The sequence below is a fragment of the Gavia stellata genome, chromosome 18 (assembly GCF_030936135.1).
Source record: "Gavia stellata isolate bGavSte3 chromosome 18, bGavSte3.hap2, whole genome shotgun sequence".
Taxonomy (NCBI): Eukaryota; Metazoa; Chordata; class Aves; order Gaviiformes; family Gaviidae; genus Gavia; species Gavia stellata.
In genome coordinates, this window is record NC_082611.1 from 7,222,335 (window position 1) to 7,242,831 (window position 20,497).

Consider the following 20,497-nt stretch of genomic DNA (forward strand, 5'->3'; position numbering starts at 1 on the left):
TTCTCTGGAGGGATTAATACTTCAGTGGCAGTAAGTCACTGGTTTCTCTAAAAGCGTTATGTAGTTCATAGTGTTCATTTGCATTAGTTAATGTGTATATATATTATGTTCATATTGTACTTACATGCGCTTTACACAACGTAACATTTTGTGCGCTGTTCTGGTGACTGTGCAATCAACACACATCAAACCAGAAGGGTCGTCAGGGTCTTTTTCTTGACTAATCATACTTAATTTAAAGGGCAATAAACTACAGAACTAATTCAAATCATTCTTTTAAATAGCCTTGTATTTACCAGCAAGGAGTTTATTCTCTTGTAAATGCTGCTCCTGGCTTGACTGCAAACCTTTGGGGTCCTTACTCACCCTTTATTCTGTGGGAACCACGAGTGTGAATTCCCTGGGGAGAGAGGAAATATCCAGGTGCATTGGAGTACTCCTGACAGCACACGCTGGCACCTGGCCTGGCAAAGGCGGTGGCCTGTGGCCGAGTCCCAGCTGTGACCACGCTCCCCACCCTTCACGGGCCTTGCACGGAGGCACTCCTGGGTGCCATGGCTTTGCTTTAAATGCCCATACGACTGAGCTGGTGAGCCGCCCTGCCCAGCCCTCCCAGAGCTGTGGGGCGCAGCAGGCCTGGCGGCTCATGTGCCAGAGAGAGCACTGGGGCTGCTGCGTTCCTGCCTCCACTCAACAGCCTGTCCTAAATGGCCAGGCCATTGTCCTTTGTGGCCGGCCTGGCCATGGAGGACATGACATCATCTGTCATGGTCAGGCCACCTTCCACATGCAGGCAGTCCTCTGTGGCCAGGCCATCCTTTGTGGCCAGGCTGCCCTTCATGGCCAGGCTATTGTCCTTCACGATCAGCCCATCCTCCGTAGCCATGCCCATCCTTTGTGGTCAGGCCAGCTTTCACGGCCAGCCCGTCCTTCGTTACCAGGCTGTTGTCCTTCATGGCTAGGTTGTCCTTCGTGGCCAGGCCACCTTTCATGTCCAGGCTGCCCTCTGTGGCGAGGCACATCCTTTGTGGCCAGGCCGTTGTCCTTTGTGGCCAGCCCGTCCTCAGAGCGGCGGCGGGGGACAGCCAGGCCGTGCGGTGTGGTGCGGTTCGGTTCGGCTCCGTGCCGCCTCTCCCGCGGAGGCGGCGGGAAGGCCGCGCCCGCCGGTGAGTGACGGCGGCGGGACTTCCTGCGGCGGGGCCGGAGCCTTTGTGCGGGAGCGGCGGGGTGCGGGGGGGAGGCTCCCCGCGGCGCCCCGCGGCCCCGGGCGGGCGGGCAGCGAGGGGAGGAGGCGGCGGCGGCTGCAGCGCGGATACCGGCGGGGGAGCCCCTTCCTCCGCCTCCGCCGCCGGGGAAGGAGAAAGGAGCCGCGGCCGCTCAGCCGGCTCCAGCCACCCAGGTATTTACCGGCCCTCTCCGTCCCCCGGTGGCCCTGCGCTCCCTCCGGCGCTCCCCAGCAGCGCTGGCCGAGCCCAGGCGGGCGCGGAGCCCGGCGGGGGCAGGGAAGGGCCGATCTGCCAGCTCGGGCCCGGGGGATGCGGTGCCTCGGGCGCCGGGGGCCTCCCGGCTGGGCCCCGGGGCTCCTCCTCGGCGCTCTCCCGCCTGCCGGGGCCTGTCCCGGGGCCGGCCCGGCCGCCGTGCCCGATCCCCGCCGCCCCGCTCGGCCTCTGCCGCCCCCGCGGTTCCAGCGTCCCGGGCAGGGGCGGCTGGGAGGCCGGTGTAAAAGCTGCCCTCGCGGCTTTTGGTTTGTAACGGAGCGGTCATATGCTCGCTGGGGGAAATAAAGAGGGGTTTGGGGTTGATATCCCCCCCCGCCCCCGTTACCAAACTTCCCTTGGGCGGCTCTGCCCCCTCCTCCCCAGCACCCCCGGGACCGGGAAGGGTCATTCGGTGTAAAAGGAGGAGGTGTTGAAATTTACCAAAAATCCTTCTGTTGCAGAAAACTGGGTTTCTGATGACGGGGAGGGTGTCCCCAAGGGAATAGAAAAGAAAGGCTTTCCGCTGTCGTTTAATAGCTGTCTTTGAAACTCACAGCCTTGTATGATTAATTGCACTATTCTTTCCGAAGGTTGACTGCTATCTAGGAGTTAAAATGCTCTTTTTGTACTTACTGGTGTGTTGATCATACAAAGATGACACCGTTCAGCATTTCCACATACAGCCCCAGAACATTAAAATGTTCAGAATCGATAGCTCTTGAACAGGCAACAGGCAATATTAAAATGTCTTTGCTCCTCCAGATCTCTCTGACAAAGGATTGGGGAACTGTCTCTTATATCTTACTTGCACCATTTTCTTACCTAGGTCTGTTTTCTGTTTACAAGCCTGAAGATGGCTGCTGCTTCTTCCTGCAATGTGGAAGAAGATGAGAGCCTGAAGGGATGTGAACTCTATGTTCAGAAGCACAACATCCAACAGATTTTAAAAGAGTGCATTGTAAACCTTTGCATAGCAAAGCCAGACCGACCCATGAAGTTCCTCAGAGAACACTTTGAAAAATTAGAAAAGGTCAGTGATTTTCAGGTGACTTAGAATTTTCCATTTTTAAACTGAAAAAGATTGTTTAAAAAGTTTCAAATATTTTGGTACATTTTTCCTTTTAAATTTTAAATTATCAGGCTACTGTTAAAAAACAGGCTATTAGAAGGAAAAAACCCGACACTTTATTTGTTGATGTCTACTATAATATTGGCTATTGTATAAAATTTTTTGTGCATAACACCAAGGTTATAATTTCTCATCAAACTGCACTTGTTAAAAATGACCCAAAGAGCATACTTTGTGTTATGATATATGCTGTCCTGACTTTCATCTATGGAAAGAACCTGCCTGCGAGAGCAAAAGATGCTGTTCCCTGTTTATTCCAGTGTCAGGTAATGTGGTTTTCCCTTCCCCTAAAACTGGACAAAATCAGGGAACCAGCAAGTTCTGAAAATCATTGGACAGTTCATCATTTAATTTTACTCCTCTTGCCCATCCACACTGCTTATCCCAGGATCCTCCAACAAGAGATGCATTCAGAGAGACTTCATATACTGTGACTGTCTTCAAAAGCAGCGTAGAGGGGTAAACATTTTAAAACATTCTCAGACAAATTCTTAGTAAAGCCTATGGGTGTCTTTTGCAGGAATAGCATGTTGTATGAGCACAACTTTTCTCTGGGGATAGGATTTCTCCAGAAATAAATGGGAGCACAGGGCTGGAAGTTGTTGGTTATACAAGTCCTCAGTTTGCCAGAGACTTTATTCATATATTTAGTTTAAGAAGAGGATTATTCACTTTTTTTGCAGGAAACATCTGAAGTTTGTAGGCTTAAGATAGGAGTTTTATGTAGTTTTTTCCTTCTAGAGACAATTTTGTAAGGACAGAGCAAGTACAATAATAACTAGTGAATAATACATAGAGCTGATCTATTACAGGTGATATGAGCATTTTATACATCTTATTGTCCGCTTTTCAGATGAAGTTTTGTATAGGTGAGTATATATGCCAAATTTGTGTAGCTTTAAAAAAATGAAAACATTGCATTTTGGCGGAAGCCCAGTAAGAATACCTGGAACATCAGGAAGTACAAGATGTTTTTTAATTGTCATGCCTGTTATTAAAAAAAAAAAAACAAACTCTTAGTTCTGCATATTCTAAACTTCTGAGAGCCAAGACCCATTTGAAGAGAGTGAAATCTGTTGAATTTCCTTTACCGTGATACGAATTGTTATCCATCTTAATGTGTGCAATTCTGGACTTCCTGTCTGGAAGAATAAACACCATTTTTGCAAAAAATGTTAAAATATGCTGTAGTATTTTACAATATTCTCCATAGCTAGTGTGATTATTTGAGTTGTTGTACTGGGAGAGTTTGGCTTTATTGATCTAAACACAGTACACAGAACTGAGACAGGAAGGCAGTTCCTACCCTTGAGAAATTATATATTCTTTCATTTAATCTCCTATTATTTCCCAAAGAATAGCAGATAACACAAATTTTGTAGCAGGAAATCGATCAGGATGCAAACACAGAAGCTGATGGATATCACTTGTCACAAAACGAAAGGAGATGATTTAGAAACAACCAGTCTCAAGGTATCAAACTCAGTGAATATCATGCTTAGTATGGAAGGAAGCCATCTCGCCACTGACCTAGGCTGTAGAGCAGCCTAGGAGCTAAGCCTGCTGAGTCTAAAGGCTTTAGGATGCTTCCGGAGGTTTCCAGCACTGAAATTCTTGTTCCTACAGCAGTTTGACTTCCTTGCCCAACCACCTCTGAGGACTTTCTTGAGATGAATTGCACTGTGGAGGATTTTCTGCTGTAGGATAATATTTTGACTTGGTCAGTTGCATAATAACAGTTGAAGGAAGGCTTGTAAAGATACAGAAATAATTTCAGTAAGTTTTAGTCTGTTTTTAGAAGACACTTGTCATATATAGGTAGTCTGAAGAATCTTTAATTGAATTGTGAATTTAGCAATTGCCTGCTACAGATTTTTTGTTTGTGAATTAGCAATACACTGATATGACACGTTTTTTATTAGCTACTTTAATTTCGGTCCTGTGTAGGGAGAGGAGTGAAAATCTTTGGAATTAAGCATGATTTTCTAAACAAAGTCATGCATTTTTCCACCAAAGTGTAGTTTTTTGGGGTTATTTTCCAAACTCTTTAAAATAGACAACATGTTCCACTGAAGAGAGCAGTAGAATAGCAGTATCTGTCAAAAAATCATGTGGGCAGTTTAGAGATGAGGTGTGGGATATTTTTCAAATGGTTAAAAAAGGAGCTTATGGAAAACATGTAAAGCTCAATCCACATCAATGTACTGGAGCTACCTCAGAGGTGAATACAAAAAAAAGTTTATTTCATTTTGCTAATTCTTAACTACATCTCATAAAATCAACTTAGAAAAGCAAGATTTATTATCATATGCAAGATCAGACCAGATCATAAATGCGTTTCACCTTACTTCTGATGACATCAGAGATAGGTCCATTGTCTTCAGCCTTCATCTGTATGAATGAAGAAGGGCCAGGGACTAACCCCTGACCCCACGACTCGAATTGGCCCCAGATATAATTCTTAGGTCTAACACGTCTAGGAGCAGGTTTGTTTTGGCAGGAGTGAGTTCAAGCAGCTCAGAACAGAGCCAGGGAATGAGCTAATAGTTGAGGGATGTGGACTGTCTTGGGCTAGTATTCAGGTCTATGGCTGGGTCATTTTTTATTTCACAGTATAGACACGGCCTGAGAGGGCTGTAAAGTGAGAACATAAATAAATACTTAATGAATAAAGTGCTAGAGATTGAGGTTTGATGTTTGATTCTGCATTCATAATTTTCAGCTGGAGAAGTGCCAAGGTCAGAAAGAAACGTCTGATGCCTTTTTAAGTTTGCAGCTTATTTGTATTAAGTACAGCATTAAAAAACAACTCTGAAAATAATTGTAGGAGAACTTTAATAGATATTTTTCTGTTCACTTGATACTGGCAGGACCTGCTTGTCTTAAGATGCCTGTAATTGCTGGGAATCAGCCTAAGTTTCTATATTCTGAAGTTTGCAAGTCAGTTTTTATATGCCGTGACCTACAAACTTTGAGATGACATCTACTCTGATCACGTTAGGAGTTACTTTGTAAAAATCTCTAACATTCCATTGAGCACAGAAAAGAGTTGAAAATGGTTTAGATACATGAGATTTTAAAAATTACGTAATGTTTTCTTTTGAATAATTTGTTTCATTTCCCTGTGACTGTATAGAACTTCTTGTTGGTGGATGGGGTGAGGAAAACTTTTCCCTTAGGGGTATTAATTGGCTTTTTTAGAGCGGGGCAATAGACGTTAGCTAAGAAACTGTGGCATTATTTTAACAGCTGTAAGTAGGTCCTGTTTACTTGAGGACTAAAGAAGGCATAGCAGAAAAAACAGGGAACCCATCTTTTATCTCCGGTTATTACCTTATGTAAAAAAGTTAATTGCTAAGAAGTTACAGGCAAAGCCTTGTATTTTCAGCTATACTGACTGCAAACTTTCATTAGTGTCAGGCTGTTTAGTGCCGTGATTATATGATCAAAGGTGGAGTTGTCTTGCCAGGCTGAGCTAGACTATTGTCTATATATAATAAAGAGTACAACTAATGAAGAAAATGGCATAAAAGAAGGGGAAGCAGCAGGAACCTGCAGAATATGTTTAGGCATTACCAAGTACTTTGCTGAAGCCATTTTGCACCCAGTGTATTTCAGAGCAGTGGCTTTGCTAGCTGAGCCAGGTGGTCTTCACTGATATCTTCTGGACCTGAGCTCTCCCTGGTCTCTTCTGTTGCCCTGTGCACTTGCAAGAAATAATGTCTTGTACATACTGAACTTACTGTTTTGGATTGCTCTGGATTGACAGTGGTTTTATGGACCCAGGCTGATGCTGCATGTCTTAATGTACCAACCAAAAAGAGAGTTTTAGAAAAAACTGGACTCTACCGTCTGTAATTAAATAGAGCAAAATGAGATTATCTGCGTAGCTCCACCTGGTGATGTTAGGCAGTACTGCACATAGACCTGGTCAGAAAAAGAAAGGTATTTGTGTGACAGGTTTTCTGTAAACTAGCACTGAAAAGAAAGTGTATAATAAACTACAAATTCATTCACTGTTAGTAAAATACAGTTTATTTATTTACCATAAAGAGTTTCAGGACCAAAGGTATTTGAGCATCAAAATTTGAGCATCAGGCTTTTCTTCTGCAATGGTAGTCTCTCCCAGTATTTACATTTTGTCACAAGAAATTTTTCAATCAATAATTTCCACCAGAACGTGGCCAAAACAATGAAATTCATTCTTATAAATACAGGTGATTATGCTAAGTATAACTCATTCCTTTAAGGTAAGCTGGGGAGAGGTTATGGATAGGAAGGAAAATCCTGTGGAGGAAAAACTATCTAAAAAATGCATTAACTAAGCAGTTTGGTAAAGATTAATAAGAAAAATATTTCTGTATCTTCCAAAGCTTGCAAAGCTATTGGGCGGTGTCTGCTCAGTGGTCAGAAATGTTGCTGAAGTGGGTGGGAACATACCTGAGCTACCCGAGACGCTAGTAGCAACTCAGTGGTGGGAGTACTGGGTGCCCTTGCTGTTGTGACTGCGGTTCTGAGTAGGCTTGGGCAGCCTCTGCTCCTGCCACTCCTCTGATATCAGTACTGGAGAGAGCTGGATGAAAATCAGCTCAGGTCAGACCTCTGTGATTGCCGTAGTCAGCCACAGGCAGTGTTATGAGAGGTGGCAGTTTTTTTTGAACAGGTGAAGGAAAAACTAGGTGAATTTTTAAGACCCCTCAGGCAAGCTTTCCTAAATGCAGGAGGTTTAGGGAAGGGTGGGGGATGAAGGGGATAAGAGCAGAAAGACAAAAAAGATTTTTTTCCGAGGAAATAAAATTGGTTATAAGTGAAGCCATGCTCTTATGAGCTTGTGCAGAATGCGTTTGAGCGTCGCTGAGCTCCCTGTTTACTTTGTGTACCTACAAGTGTGAGCAGCTTTCCTGGTCTCAAAGTCAAAAACTAACAAAAATGGAGCGCAGTAATGGAACGAAGAGCGATGTCTGGATGTCGTCTTTGTTTCACATCTCAAGCTATCATGTTTTACATTCATCAGGATACTTAATCCATGTTAATCTTTAAGCATCTAAGTGGCTTTAAAGAAACAGGTTCATACTTGGCTTTAAACACATGAATGAAATACCTTGCCAAATTCGTGTAAAGTTAAAAATGGTGCTGGGTCAGGCACTGTCTGATGGGAGATTTCACTAGATCACAACAGACTTTGGGAAAGCTCTTGATACTAATGGGCCTTTACAGCTAGAGACAGGTACGTAGACATATTTGCCCCCAGCTGACTGCAGCCTTTTATAGGCTCCCAAACAGATGTAGGGGCCCTCAAGCCTTATTTTACCAATTGATTTTTGAAAAAGAGCTTGCCTGGGCTTAAATTCTGCCTGTGTTGGAGTCCGTGGCTGCAGAACTGGCTGAGTACCTACCCTCCTTGTCTGCAGCTCGGCAAATCCTTCATTAATCTTTTAAGGGGCTAGTCAGACTACGTAGCAACTTGCCTCGGACAAGGTAGAACTCCAGGTTCAAGGATGTGAGCGTTTTGAGGCTGTACTCCTGCAATTCCTCCTCATTCTCTGTAGCTTACAGTCGTCAGAGCATCGGGCAAGGCGGTCTGACAGCTACCGACCCTTTCCATTACAGCTGATTGCTTAGCCAAAGCGAGGCAGTAGCTTTTCTGGAAGGCACTAAATTATTTCCTTTCATTCTCTTTCAGTTTTAGGAGGTGACTTGAGGAGCAGAGGTAGTTAAGCCTTTTCTGTCTTCCCACAATAATTATTTTGAGGAGCATGCCAAATAGGAATGATAGCAAGGAGAAAGACTATGTAAAAAATTATATAAATCAAACCAAATTTCCAATGTGAGGATTAATTTTCATTTTGCTTTTGTTTTTCAGTTAGTTTTCAAGTAGTTCCTTATTAATACTCTCCTAAATGCCAAAAAAGATGACTCCTTATTTTTAAATACCTTTTTAATGCTGCATGAATTCATTTTAATTAGGCATGTAGGATGGGGGTTGAGACTGTCCAACTGGATACCAGTAAGACTGGGTGGAGAACTGCAGTTCTCATAGCAGATTTAAGATTATTTGAGATTTGACTTTGTTTCAATTAAGAAAAGGACCTTAGATTTTGAAATGCTATAGGCAGGGGAATTAATTGCTTTCCGGTGTGCTCTGCTGAGGTCTGTGCCTCTGTGGTTGCCTGCTTGGCAGCCTGTGTTGGAGCTGTACCCTGACAGCTTTGTAAGCTCAAGCTGTTGAGGTTCTGCAACTCCTGGGAGCTCAGCCTGCCAGCTCCATCACCCCTGGGCAAGACACTAGGAAACTGAGAGTGTGAGCTATGGGAAACTCGAAATAAAAACATATCTGTAATTATTTTAGTTTGGATTTATTGGCAAATTGTAAAGAAAAAAATACTTCATGAGTTGTGAGCAACCCACTGAAGGGTTAAGGGGGACACATGGATTCTTGCCCGAGTATGCAGTTCAAGTTGCTGTCTAGCCTTAATACCCTTGCACCAATGAAGGCACTCATAGCATACGGAAGTGGTTTTGTGTTTCAGAAATGAAAGGGAGTGTGAAGGGGAATGTGGAAGGGAGGAGGATAAAAGAGAGAAAAAAAAGCTGAGTGTATATTGAAGGTGGGCAGCCCAGCACACATATTTTCATATTTGTTTTAATATCAGATAATTTTTTAGAAGAGAGAATAAATTGAGTAGAATTATATTGAAGAGTAGAAAATGTAGAAATGTTTTAGAGACAATTTCCACTCTGAAATGACTGAGTGAACACAAGATTTTGAATAACCATCCTTGCTGTCAACAGCACATTTGATCTAAGGGCATCAGTATGCTTCTAAATGTTAAGTGGGTCTACACAATGAAAGTATTTTAAGGAGCAAAATAGCATGCTAGCATTTATGATTCCCTCTTTGTTGATAAGCTTGATTATCAACTATCTCTTCCTATGCTCTGATAGTCCATTTCTGCCTCTTATATGTAAGCCTCACTGAGACTGGTGGCGTTTCTCTTGGATTAAGGGTCTGCTGTGTTAGAAGGCTGGAATAAAAAATAAATAAGCAGCTTTGGCATTACATATCCAGTGTTTAAAAACTTCAGAGTGACTTAGGTGTTCTGGTTGTTGCTGAAAAATATGGCATAATATTTAGCATTATTTAGCAGTTTAAATTATATTTGTCTAGTAGAAATAGAGCTTTTCTGTGGGCATGTTTCTTCTTATACAAGGTATGCATGCATATATTGTTTTTTGGCTGGATTTTAAAAATCAGAAGTGTTGGCTACAGTTCTCTTTGATTATACAAGCTTTTAAGCATCAAAAATATGGTCTGTGTTTTGTAACGTAACCTCTCACTTTACAGTGAGGCGTATGTAAGAAAGTAGGGAAGAGGTGGTGATGGGTTGAGATATTGCAAGACACTGGAGGGGAAGACAAGAAGTGTTAATATGTTGCAGGAGGTAAAAGGACACCGGTAAAGGGACTCAAGAAGGCGAGCGATGCAGTCAGAGTGGCAGAAGAGTAGGTGGATTTTTGGCAGGAGAATTTTGCCTAGAGTGGAAATAGGGAGTGAACTGAGATGCAGAGAGGCCACCGAGGATGCAGTAGTAGTAATTGAAACGGTGGATAACTATGGAGTGGATAAATATTTTAGTAGGAGGGGTGGATGGTAAAGATACTTCTTAGGGATGCTGTAGAAGAAAAGGAGGCATTTCACATTGGGAAGGCAGTGGAACAATAGTTAAGATTGTGTGAAAAGTCTTCAATTACAAGGCTGAACGATCATAAAGATAGTAGAGTTGTCCAGCGTGACAAAGTCAGGACTGGAAAGGACGTTAAGACCTCCCAAATTTCTCCAGCTTTCAGTGATGGCATCAGTCAGTCCCGTGCTTCCAAAAAAGCAGAGTGCTTTGCCTTTGGCCTTTATTAGGTTCTATAAATCATTGTGTCAGCCTCCAGGAGTGATGGGGTGGTGTTAGGAGCCTTCCTGTATTGAAAGTATCTCCTCTGGGTCAATTCCAGAGCAAAGAGAGATTAGTTACGTGCACATGAAGTATCCTACACATTTTCTGTGGATAAATAGAAAGCACATTCCAGGTCTGTCAGTCAGAAAACTTTATGGGTGTGCTTGAGGAAAAAATTAAAAAATACTTCATTTAGACTGTACTTTGTGTTGTTGCTTTTGAATGCAATGAATGAATTGTAGGAGGCAGAGCAGAGATAGTAAGCAGTGATACCGAACGCCTGACTTGCTTTTAAAAGTCTCCTTGGGATGTTGTTGTAAAGCTGCACAGTGATTTGGAGCCTCCTCAGGTGCTGTCCTTCGTTCAACTGAAACAGCTGAGTTTCTAGGCCTGAAAGGAGAGACTGGGAGAGGAACTACTGGAAACAAATTTCTGTTTGGAAATGCTCCACCTGATAGAGAAGAACACTTCTGGGTCAGGAAGCATGTGTGCTCTTCAGCAGTGGTCTGAAAGGAAGGGTGAACATAAAAACTGGCTCGGCATTGTGGCCGCTTCACTTGCAGTGTTTAAACTCATTAAAAACTCGTGGAAACATTAATCGGGAAAGGTGATGACCGCATATACTGAGGACAGCATGCTAAATTCCTGTGTTTTATACCTCAGCCTCTTGTAGCACAAAAGTCTTAGTGGAAGGTGGACGTTCGAAAGATAAATGGGTTGCTGCAGTTGCATTTGTTGGTTATTCCTTCTTTTAATTTGAGGCAACAATGCTATATTTTCTTTCCTTTCCAGTTTATTATCATTGAAGTCAGTGATGGTATTTCAGTTTTACCATCTATCTCCCCCAGAAATCTCAGGAAAGGCTTTTGTTCACAACTTTAGCTAGGTTTTTGGTCACTTGCAACATGGTTTGAATAAGAGTAGGATTAGATTATGTATATATGAAATAGGGTGTCATTGCCACACAGCATAGTTGTTTTGTAGATTTGGGGTGTGTTAACATACCATTGTATTGGACTGTGGCAGTGATGCTGGAGGCTTCAGTCAGCAGCGCCCACATGGTCCCCTACTGCCATTTAAGACTCCCTGAATTCTGTGCAATGTCCAGTGGGGCTGGTAGATGTGACACAGGCCAGCATGAGACTTGTGTCCTCCTCAGCTGGCAGTTGAAAGCAAAGCAAGGTCACCCAAAATGGCACTGGACTATGGATAACTGGATCAGACCCTACATGTCCTACAAGTCAGGAGCATCTCCACTGAAGGCAGTGCAAGTTACTGGTGTAAAGGGAAGAACAAGATTCTCACTGGGGCTTGCTCAAAGGCAATTACACTGTTCTGCAGTTGTGTCTTCCATATGTTTTCTCATTTTAAGGTGGACATAATCGGGCAATATGATTGTGAATTATCCATGCCATCTGAATAGAGAGTGAGATCGCTTGTTGTCATGACAACAAAAGATGGTGAGGTGTTTACTCGAAAGTGAGTTCTGCACAAGCATTCACATCAAGCTGTGTCTGAAGATCAGTGTTTGAAGAACTATTCTTCAGAGAGTCCATTCCTCCTTTAAAATATTTGCTGTGTTTGTGCAGTTTTACCCCAGGATATATGGAAGACGGCTTTTTGAAAGCTTAACCCAGGACAGAGCGTACGCTTTTATTTTCAAAAGGCACTCTTTAGTTCAGTAATGGAAATCCTACCTAGACTACAAATAGCGGCATATGGAAAAGCCAGCCAGTCAAATATCTGCTGTTTATATAAAAGGAGTTTGTAGCGAAGAGACTTCCTTTTAAAATGAATCATATGGTAACTCACTTTTATGATCCTTTAATATCTTTTTGGCTTTAAAAGGTATTTGGGTTTAAGAGCATGCTTTGTGGTATTAATTTTATCTCACTGAGCTTTCTTCCATGTATAAATCTGTGCTGGGGCAGAGGAGAGATTATTTATTAATTTCTTGGAAGTGCCTTTTATACAATGTGTACTGAAAAAGAAGTGTGTGTTTGATATTCAAATGGGGCAAACTACTACTCTTCTCTATGTGTAAATATGCTATGTATAAAAAGAACTGTGTAAGTGCTGCATCCCATTAAATAGTTACCTGACTGCCTTCTTGTTGTAGTTACCTTCTAGTATATTTTCAGCTGCTTGCTGTCCAGAAAGGTCTTCATTACCTTTCAGTTAAGCTTTTGAAGAAGGTGCATTTGGTTGCGTTCATGTAATATAAACAGAGAACGTTAACACTATCAAAGAGATACATAAGCTGCAATAGTCAGTAATATTATTTGAAATTCTTCAGTCATAGGTTTGGTTTTGATGACTAGGGATTAAATATAACGATAATATGTAGCACACATGTTTGTATTTTAAATATTTCTGTTTCTACAAGTGCATAATTGTAGTTAAGGAAGCTAGAGACAGTCAGAGAGGAGTAGGGAAGAAGTTGACGAGAATGCTTAAATAGGACTTGCAGTTCTTGCATGATAGGAAAATCTGGCTGGGTAATTTTTTACATATCCAGTGCTGCTATTTGGAATTTGAATTGTAAATGAAAAAGTTTCAGTAAGGATTTAATACATCTGAAATACGTTTTTTTTCTGTTTTTTGGTTACAGCACCTAGCTCAACTGTGTTACGGCCCAGGAGTTGCAGAGTTGTAATCCAAATTTAAAAAAAATACTGATCTCAGAAAGAACTTGGCACTTTCTAAGGCAGGTCAGGACTTTGAAAAGTCAGATTGTATATCTGTGCTTGTTTCTTAAATATTTCAGTAGTCCCTTAATCAAAACAAGAATGTGTGACTTGAATTATGCAGCATGAGAAATACTATTTAGTTATTTATTTCAAGTAGCAATAATACATCAAAGATTGGTGTCAAAGGCTCCTTAGGTTAATGAGAGGGGCAATATCAGTGATGGTGAAGAAAGAAACTGGAATAAGACCGGAAAAGACAAGTGGCATGACTGGATTTGTCAGACATTTGTAAACATCAAGGGCAAAACATATATTAATCATCTGTTTTTCTTGCAAGCTTAGAAATTGTGAACGTGTGCCAGTTTTCTGTACCGCTCTTTTCTGGTGTCATACCTGATGAGTTAACTGTAACTCATTTCCTCTGTCAATGAGACCAACTGGCTATGTTGGTAATCCGCCACATGTCTAGCGCTCCCAGATCCTGCCTCCTCCACTGATTCCGTGTATCGAAAGTCTAATTGGAAATTAATCGTGTAAGGCAGAGGCCAGGTTCTGGCATCCCTATCAAAGGAATGTTGGTTTTATGGGGTGCACAGGGACCACAGCATTACTGCCTTTTCTTTTGGGTAGCCTGCAACGCCGCTAATCTGAATTGTCTCAGAAATACTGGAGTTGTTCAGGGAGCCATTAGCTGGCTACGTGTACATCTATCAACATAACCCTGAGACTGTCAGGGTGCAGGTTATGCCTACATCAATGTAATAGATGGCAGCAACTAAAATTACTGGACTACTGCACAGGTCAGCTTGCCTCCTTACAGGGCTCACGTCTTTCTGCACATGCTCTTCGGTTTCCTGTATCAGACAAGCTGAGGACTGGACACATTGTCCATCCCATCTCCAGTTCTCCCCTGCCTTAGGCAGGGTCGGTGAAGACTAGAAGGAACCAGCTAAGAAGGCATTGAAGAGGTAGTAAAGAGAGCGTGGTGTGTTGTGAGCAGGATGCCAGGCTGGGGTGGTACCAGGGGGTGAGGAGGTGGGCTGGGAATGAGCAGACAGGCCCCCATTCCTTTGGCTGATAGACATGGATGATGCAAAGGGCATTTTACTCCTGTGTGCTGTCCTTTGAATCCCAGGAAGCTGAAGAATAGGAGATGGGCTCTGGGAAAATACTGTAGTTACGGGTAATCTTGTTTGTCTCAATTCTTTAGAAGTCAAATAATTCAGTGTATGAATTGACAACGTCTTGCAACTCTGACACCCTTTCTTGAAAGTTTTCTGTACTGTTCCTGCTCTTGTTACTATCTCTTCAGAGATTCCCCTTTGTATTTTTCTTTCTGTTCCATAAGCGTGAAATTTGGAGAATAACCTCCCTATTGGCCAGCTGGTGGTAGGCCAGCCATCATTTTTCATAGTCCTCTGGAGCCTACCTTGGATCTTATTTGCTTGGAAGTAGTCCCTTTGATTGTAAATCTGTTATATGCAGAAACTCTGGAGTAGGGAGCATCTTTGTTCTTTCTGGTGATAGTAAGCCTGTAGAGCGGACCAAGATGAAGAAACCTATCTAATATATTGACATGTGACTTCTGATATGTTCTCTGTACAAGAGACAAAGATATGTACAAGCCAACTGAGAAAATAACAGCTGTGATGTTGGAGAGTGAGAAAAGAGGCTTGTTCTTTTGCTTTCTCAGCCAGGAGTCGTTGCAATATGTCTGCAGTTTGTAACACATTGGTTTCTGTTACATGTAAGAAGCAATTGAACAGATCAAGTATTGGAGTGATGATACCTGTACACACATTGTAGTTAGTGTCAGCCCTTCATGCTGCTCACATTAAATTTTTAATTTTCTTTCAGCAGTACACATGTGTAAATTGACTGTCATCCAAATGCAGAAAGGAAGGGGCTACCGAGAGTCATAAAAGAAGAGTGAATCAAGTGTATCCAGCAAGTTAGCTACATGGGTAAGAGATGTTTCATTGTCTCTTTTTGCCTTGCAGGAAGAATGCAAACAAATACTGGCTCGGCAGAAATCCAGTTCCCAGTCTGATTCTCATGACGATGAGATTTCCCCTCCTCCTCCCAACCCAGTGGTAAAAGCCCGGCGCAGGAGAGGGGGTGTCAGTGCAGAAGTGTACACAGAGGAGGATGCTGTTTCTTATGTCAGAAAGGTAATGTGCTGCCGTCTATCTGATTCTGAGATGTACAGGACAATCAAATGACTCATATTTTGCTCATAATTTGGAATCGTGGGTCAGCCTATAGGATTGTGTCCTCATGCCGACATATGCGTGGCTTGACCATCTTCTTCACACTGAAGTTCTTTTGCTGCCTCCTTGACTAAGTACTTTCCCCATCAGTGTTGTTTCAGCATTTTCTGTTCCTCCCCTTTTTGAGATGTGCTGCTGATCTGTTTCCCCCTTTAACAGGGTGGGTAAGTCTCAGCCGTTTTCTTGATATTCACAGACTCCGGCAGCTTCTGAGTTTTGTCAGAGCCTCACAGTTTTGAAAAGCAGCCTTTTCTATTGCTACATTTCATGCTTTTTTTTCTAAAAAGTCACTTCTAGCTCAAGTTTTCTTCTAACCTAGGTCATTTAGGTTCCCTAGACCATTCAGGCACATGGTTCCCATTTTGATTGGGTACCAGCTAACCCATGGGTTTTTGGAAGTCTGTTGACCATACTTGGGTGATTTCATGTGACCTTTCTTTGAAGAACTGCCAATCCCAAATTAGATAATTTCTTCAGTAGGAGCACTAATTTGGGCTTCTCTCTTTTTAACTGCCTTTTTCGCAAAAATATCTAGCTATTTTATATCCTTGATATCTCTTAATAACTCTTCAAATTTTTTTTGAAACTGGCCAAAGCTTTCAAAGGTTATTAAAAGGCAGACATTACAATAGCGTATGTCATATTTGTTTAGGGAGCTAGGCTAAAAATGCATTTCATAAGGCTGACAGATGCTACTAATGTGCTTTTTTGCATGCCTGGAGTAGCTTTAACTCAAAGCGCTTTTTCTTTATGGGAATACATTTTGTCAGTCACTGTTTTTTGGCAGAATACATTTTGCCTTTGCAGTCAGATGTGCTTTTGTCATCCACTTACGATACAAGTTCACTGGCTGCTCTGGGGATTTCTGTCCCAAGAAACAAAGAATTAGGAGAGCCTTTCATCCTAAAAACAAGCATGGAGGAGTATTCTTGTGGCAGTTAAATAATGTTTGCAAGTATACAGTAAATTTTAACAGCACTGTGGTCAAGCTATTAATGCACTGCACTGTTAAAAAACCTGTGTGATATTTTAAAAGCCACTTTCAAACACTTTTCTTTCTGTGCAGTTTGCAGTATCCCCTTTAAAAACTTCCATGAAGATATCACATTTGTCTCTGCTTAATATGGGCTCCATCTGACTCTTCTGAAAATCAAAGGAAATATTCCTTTCCACACCCCTGAGTAGTTCTTTTATGTTTATAATGGAACCTGAAGTTAACTTTGTTTCCTTCCTTTTTCAACAGTGATGCCAATAAGCCCTGACAGTAGCATGGGTAGGCAAGAGCCAGAAGCAGTAATACGGATCATATTCTGTGTGTTCTGTGACTAGGGCTATTACGAATTTAATTTCCTAGGAACTGACTGAGCTTAAATAATAGTAATTTAGGGGATGGTTTCTTGTCAGGCTACAGATGCTGCAAGGAATACAGAACAAGCACTGGGAAGGTTTGTGTCAGTGCTTTGTCTTCTGCCGTCAGCAAATGAATCCCGTGGTGAATCCCATGGATATGTGTTTGTGACAGAGATTTCTAGAATACAGAAATAAAGGGAGGCACTGAAAGGATGAATTATGAAACTAATTTAAAAGTGTAAAAAACAAGGCAAGGGTTGTGTTAGACTATTGCAAACAGATGGATTTTTAGATAGTAGCCAGGAAGAACCCCTGGCTTGAATTCAGGTGTTGCATAGAAACACATCGGGGTCATAAGCCAATTTAAGGGATCCCTTGAAGGGGTGAACTATAGGATGAGTAGTGCTAAAGGCAGTGCAATGAGTTATGTCACTGGAGAGAAAATCAAAGGAGATTTAGCTTTGTGATTTGAGCAAGCACCTGGCATGGCTCCATTCTGAGAAGCACAGAGGAAGATCTCTGCAGAGGGTTATTACATTGCTTCATTCCTGAAAATAGAGAAAGCAATATTTTTCAACACATCTGACATATCTGTTAGTTGTTAACTATATGTTAGGTTATCAGCTTGAAGAGAACATTCAGTGTTTACTTGGAAGAGTGGTGTAAGAAATGGTCAAGTGATTCTTCCCGACATTTGAGTTTGGTCGGATGCTTGGTTACTGTGACACCTAAAGAATCTCTTCTCTGCCTTTTGTGTCCCTGCCCCAACAGACCCACTTTGGTCTCTGCCTTGTGGCTTTCATTGCTGCAGATTTAGACTGAGAAAGGCTAGTCTACACTATTCCGTAATCAGCCAGAAAGGTTGGAGTTGAATGTCAGTGATTTGATTATCTACCCTCTTGGCTCATCAGCAGTAAGCTGAACAGCTAGGGTATTCTTAACAGGGCAAGGGTTCAGGACTGCAATTCAGTCCAGGGTTTGTTTGACAGGGTAAAAACCAAGAATAAACTGGCCAAATGCTCATTTTATTTAACATCAAGCAATTTAAACTTTTAGTTAAATTAGATTATGTTTCACTCTAATACAAATATGCAGTTTATACATATACGCTCTTTGGACTTAATTTGAGCAGTCTAATGACTACAGCAGTCAATATAAGTGATGTCTGAAGCCAGAGTTTAACTTTAGATCTTCACAGTGCTGCAGTATTTTCCCTTGAAATAAATCTAGATCATTTCTTTGTGAGACCTGGTTCTACATCAGTTTTACCATTTGAGACATCCATCTTCTGGCTGGATGGGTAGTATCTTGCCTTTCCAGGATGAGGATGGAAACTACCTATGCACCAGCATACATAGTAACTTAAATAAGACAGAAATACTATTTCTATCATAAGAAAATGTGAAAGATAAATGTCCATTATCAGACCTTTTTTTGTACAGTAATTAAAAGAGGCAAACCGATGTTGATCTTCAGATTGGAGTAAAGTTTATGTAACACTTAAAACTTTTGCTAGGCTTGATTCTGTCCTGTTATAATGCAACTATTAAGGAAAATCACATTACTAAAGTCAAAGAACATCTGTTACAAGGCATAGCCTTGCTATAAATTTCTTGCATCTCGTAATCACAAAGTCTCTGACTGGCAGAAGTAGATGCTTGGCAAATATAGACATACAGTGTCTTTACTAATATCTTACCAAAATGTTTACCAAAATGGAAAGCCTAACTTGCAAAAGTCTTATAAAAAATCTTTACCCAATATGAAAACATATTCCTGAATTTCAACATACGTTATGAGCAAATTCATGTACAACAGGACTTTTGCCTTCTCCCCAATCAACAAATAAAGATGCTTCTTCATTCTCAAATGCAAGTCCTTCTCATTTGCCATGAAGCAAATGCACAGGATTTTGACTCAGGTGGGCCTCTCAGGAGCTTCGTTCCTTATACCACAACCAGTACTGAAAAGTATGGTGTAATCAACACATTTTTACCTTTTACCTAAAGAAATGTTGCTCATTCCCTAGTTTTAAAACTAGGTTGCTTCTGATATTGCTTGTGGGGGAATAATAATATGAAATATGTTTTCCTCAGTCCAAGAGATTTGGAAGGAGACTACACAGCTGCCAGTACCTGCCAATTATAGTATTTTATGGATATCCTTCTCCCGACTCATTCTGGATCTTGTATTTCTTTTCTGGTTGTCATATTGAGAACATAAATTCTTCTCCTCACATTATCAAAACTGTAATTTATTACTTTCTTAGTGGCTTTATGTTATAGCCTAAACCTGTCTCAGTGTTTGAAATCAAACTGCATCCATTGTCTTGAATAGTGGAATTTTCTATAGATTTCAAGATTTATGAAGAAATACAACCAGACATGTAATTACCCTTCCTTCTTTTCTCTACAGGTTATTCCAAAGGACTATAAAACTATGACTGCTCTGGCAAAGGCCATCTCCAAGAACGTGCTCTTTGCTCATCTTGATGACAATGAACGAAGGTATGAGGTGCTTTATGATTTAAAGGAATCTATAGCTTGACCTGAGGACATGAAATTATGTTAAAAATTAACTCAGAGATCAGAACTACTGTCACTGATGCATTTGAGTCACACTAGATGCAGCCTCAAACACACTTATGGTATTATGACAGAGGGTAAAATCACAAGATAAAAAAGGGCAAGAACAGGTTAGAATGTATTCAGACATATTTAGTATTTTCAAATCAGCTATGGCTGATGAACTTTATTCTAGGGTACTTAAGGAATTGGCTAAAGCAATCTCAGAAGCATTTGTAGTTACTTCTGAGAACTCAGGGAAGACAGGTCAAGTGCTGGAAGAGTGGGAAAGAAAAAGCATAATGTCTATAAAGAGGTAAAAGAGTATTACAGGTAAATTATTTTGTTCTTTGAAAAACTGGAACAAACAAATTACGCATAAGCACCTGAAGGAGACCAAGGAGTTCAGTAACAGCCAATGTGACTTTTAAAAACTTGAAAATGTCTTTTTACAACTAAGTAGCAAGTCTTGTAGCTAGGGAAGGCACAACAGAGGCCAAACAGCTTGACTTCTAGTAAAGTTTTCGATGTTAATGTGTATGACAGTTTCATAAACAATCAAGGGGAACATGTCTTCAGTGAAACCACTATGGACTCCATGCAAAACTGATGGAATACCCATACCAAATAGCAACTATCAATGGTCCATCATTCTAATGGAGAGACATAGTTGAAGTGTGGGAAGGATTGGTCTGGTTTTCATCATTATTGTCATTAATGTCCTCAGTGGTGGAATAGACTATGAGTGTTGAATTTTTAGATGACATGAAGATGGGAAGGCTGCTAAAACATTGGGAGACAAGGCTACAATTCAGAATTGTGCTGGCAGGTTGAAGAAATGTTCTAGTATGGATGGATTGTCACTGAGCCAAGTGCAGAGAAGTATACTTAGGCAGGAAGTACACCTTTATAACTATAAGATGGTTTTGCAGTTTTGGTAGTTCCTTGAAAAACTATGTGGAGCTTATTGTGAATCATGGTCTGAACATTAGTCACTAATGTCAAGCTGTTTTGAAAATACTAATGTTTTACTGGGATAACTAAATAGGAGAACATGCAAGACATGTCCC

The 20,497-nt window shown here is 41.4% G+C and overlaps 1 protein-coding gene across 1 annotated transcript in view; it reads left to right on the forward strand.

Moving 5' to 3' along the window:
* Positions 1-1,308: 1,308 nt before the first annotated feature.
* PRKAR1B (protein kinase cAMP-dependent type I regulatory subunit beta) overlaps positions 1,309-20,497 on the forward strand; it is a 99,825-nt gene continuing 80,636 nt past the window's right edge. Inside the window, exons 1-4 of the mRNA XM_059826204.1 lie at positions 1,309-1,399; positions 2,305-2,508; positions 15,244-15,414; positions 19,279-19,370. Of these exons, the coding sequence (XP_059682187.1) occupies positions 2,332-2,508; positions 15,244-15,414; positions 19,279-19,370 (440 nt within the window). The 5' untranslated portion in view covers positions 1,309-1,399; positions 2,305-2,331. The remainder of the gene's footprint in view (positions 1,400-2,304; positions 2,509-15,243; positions 15,415-19,278; positions 19,371-20,497) is intronic.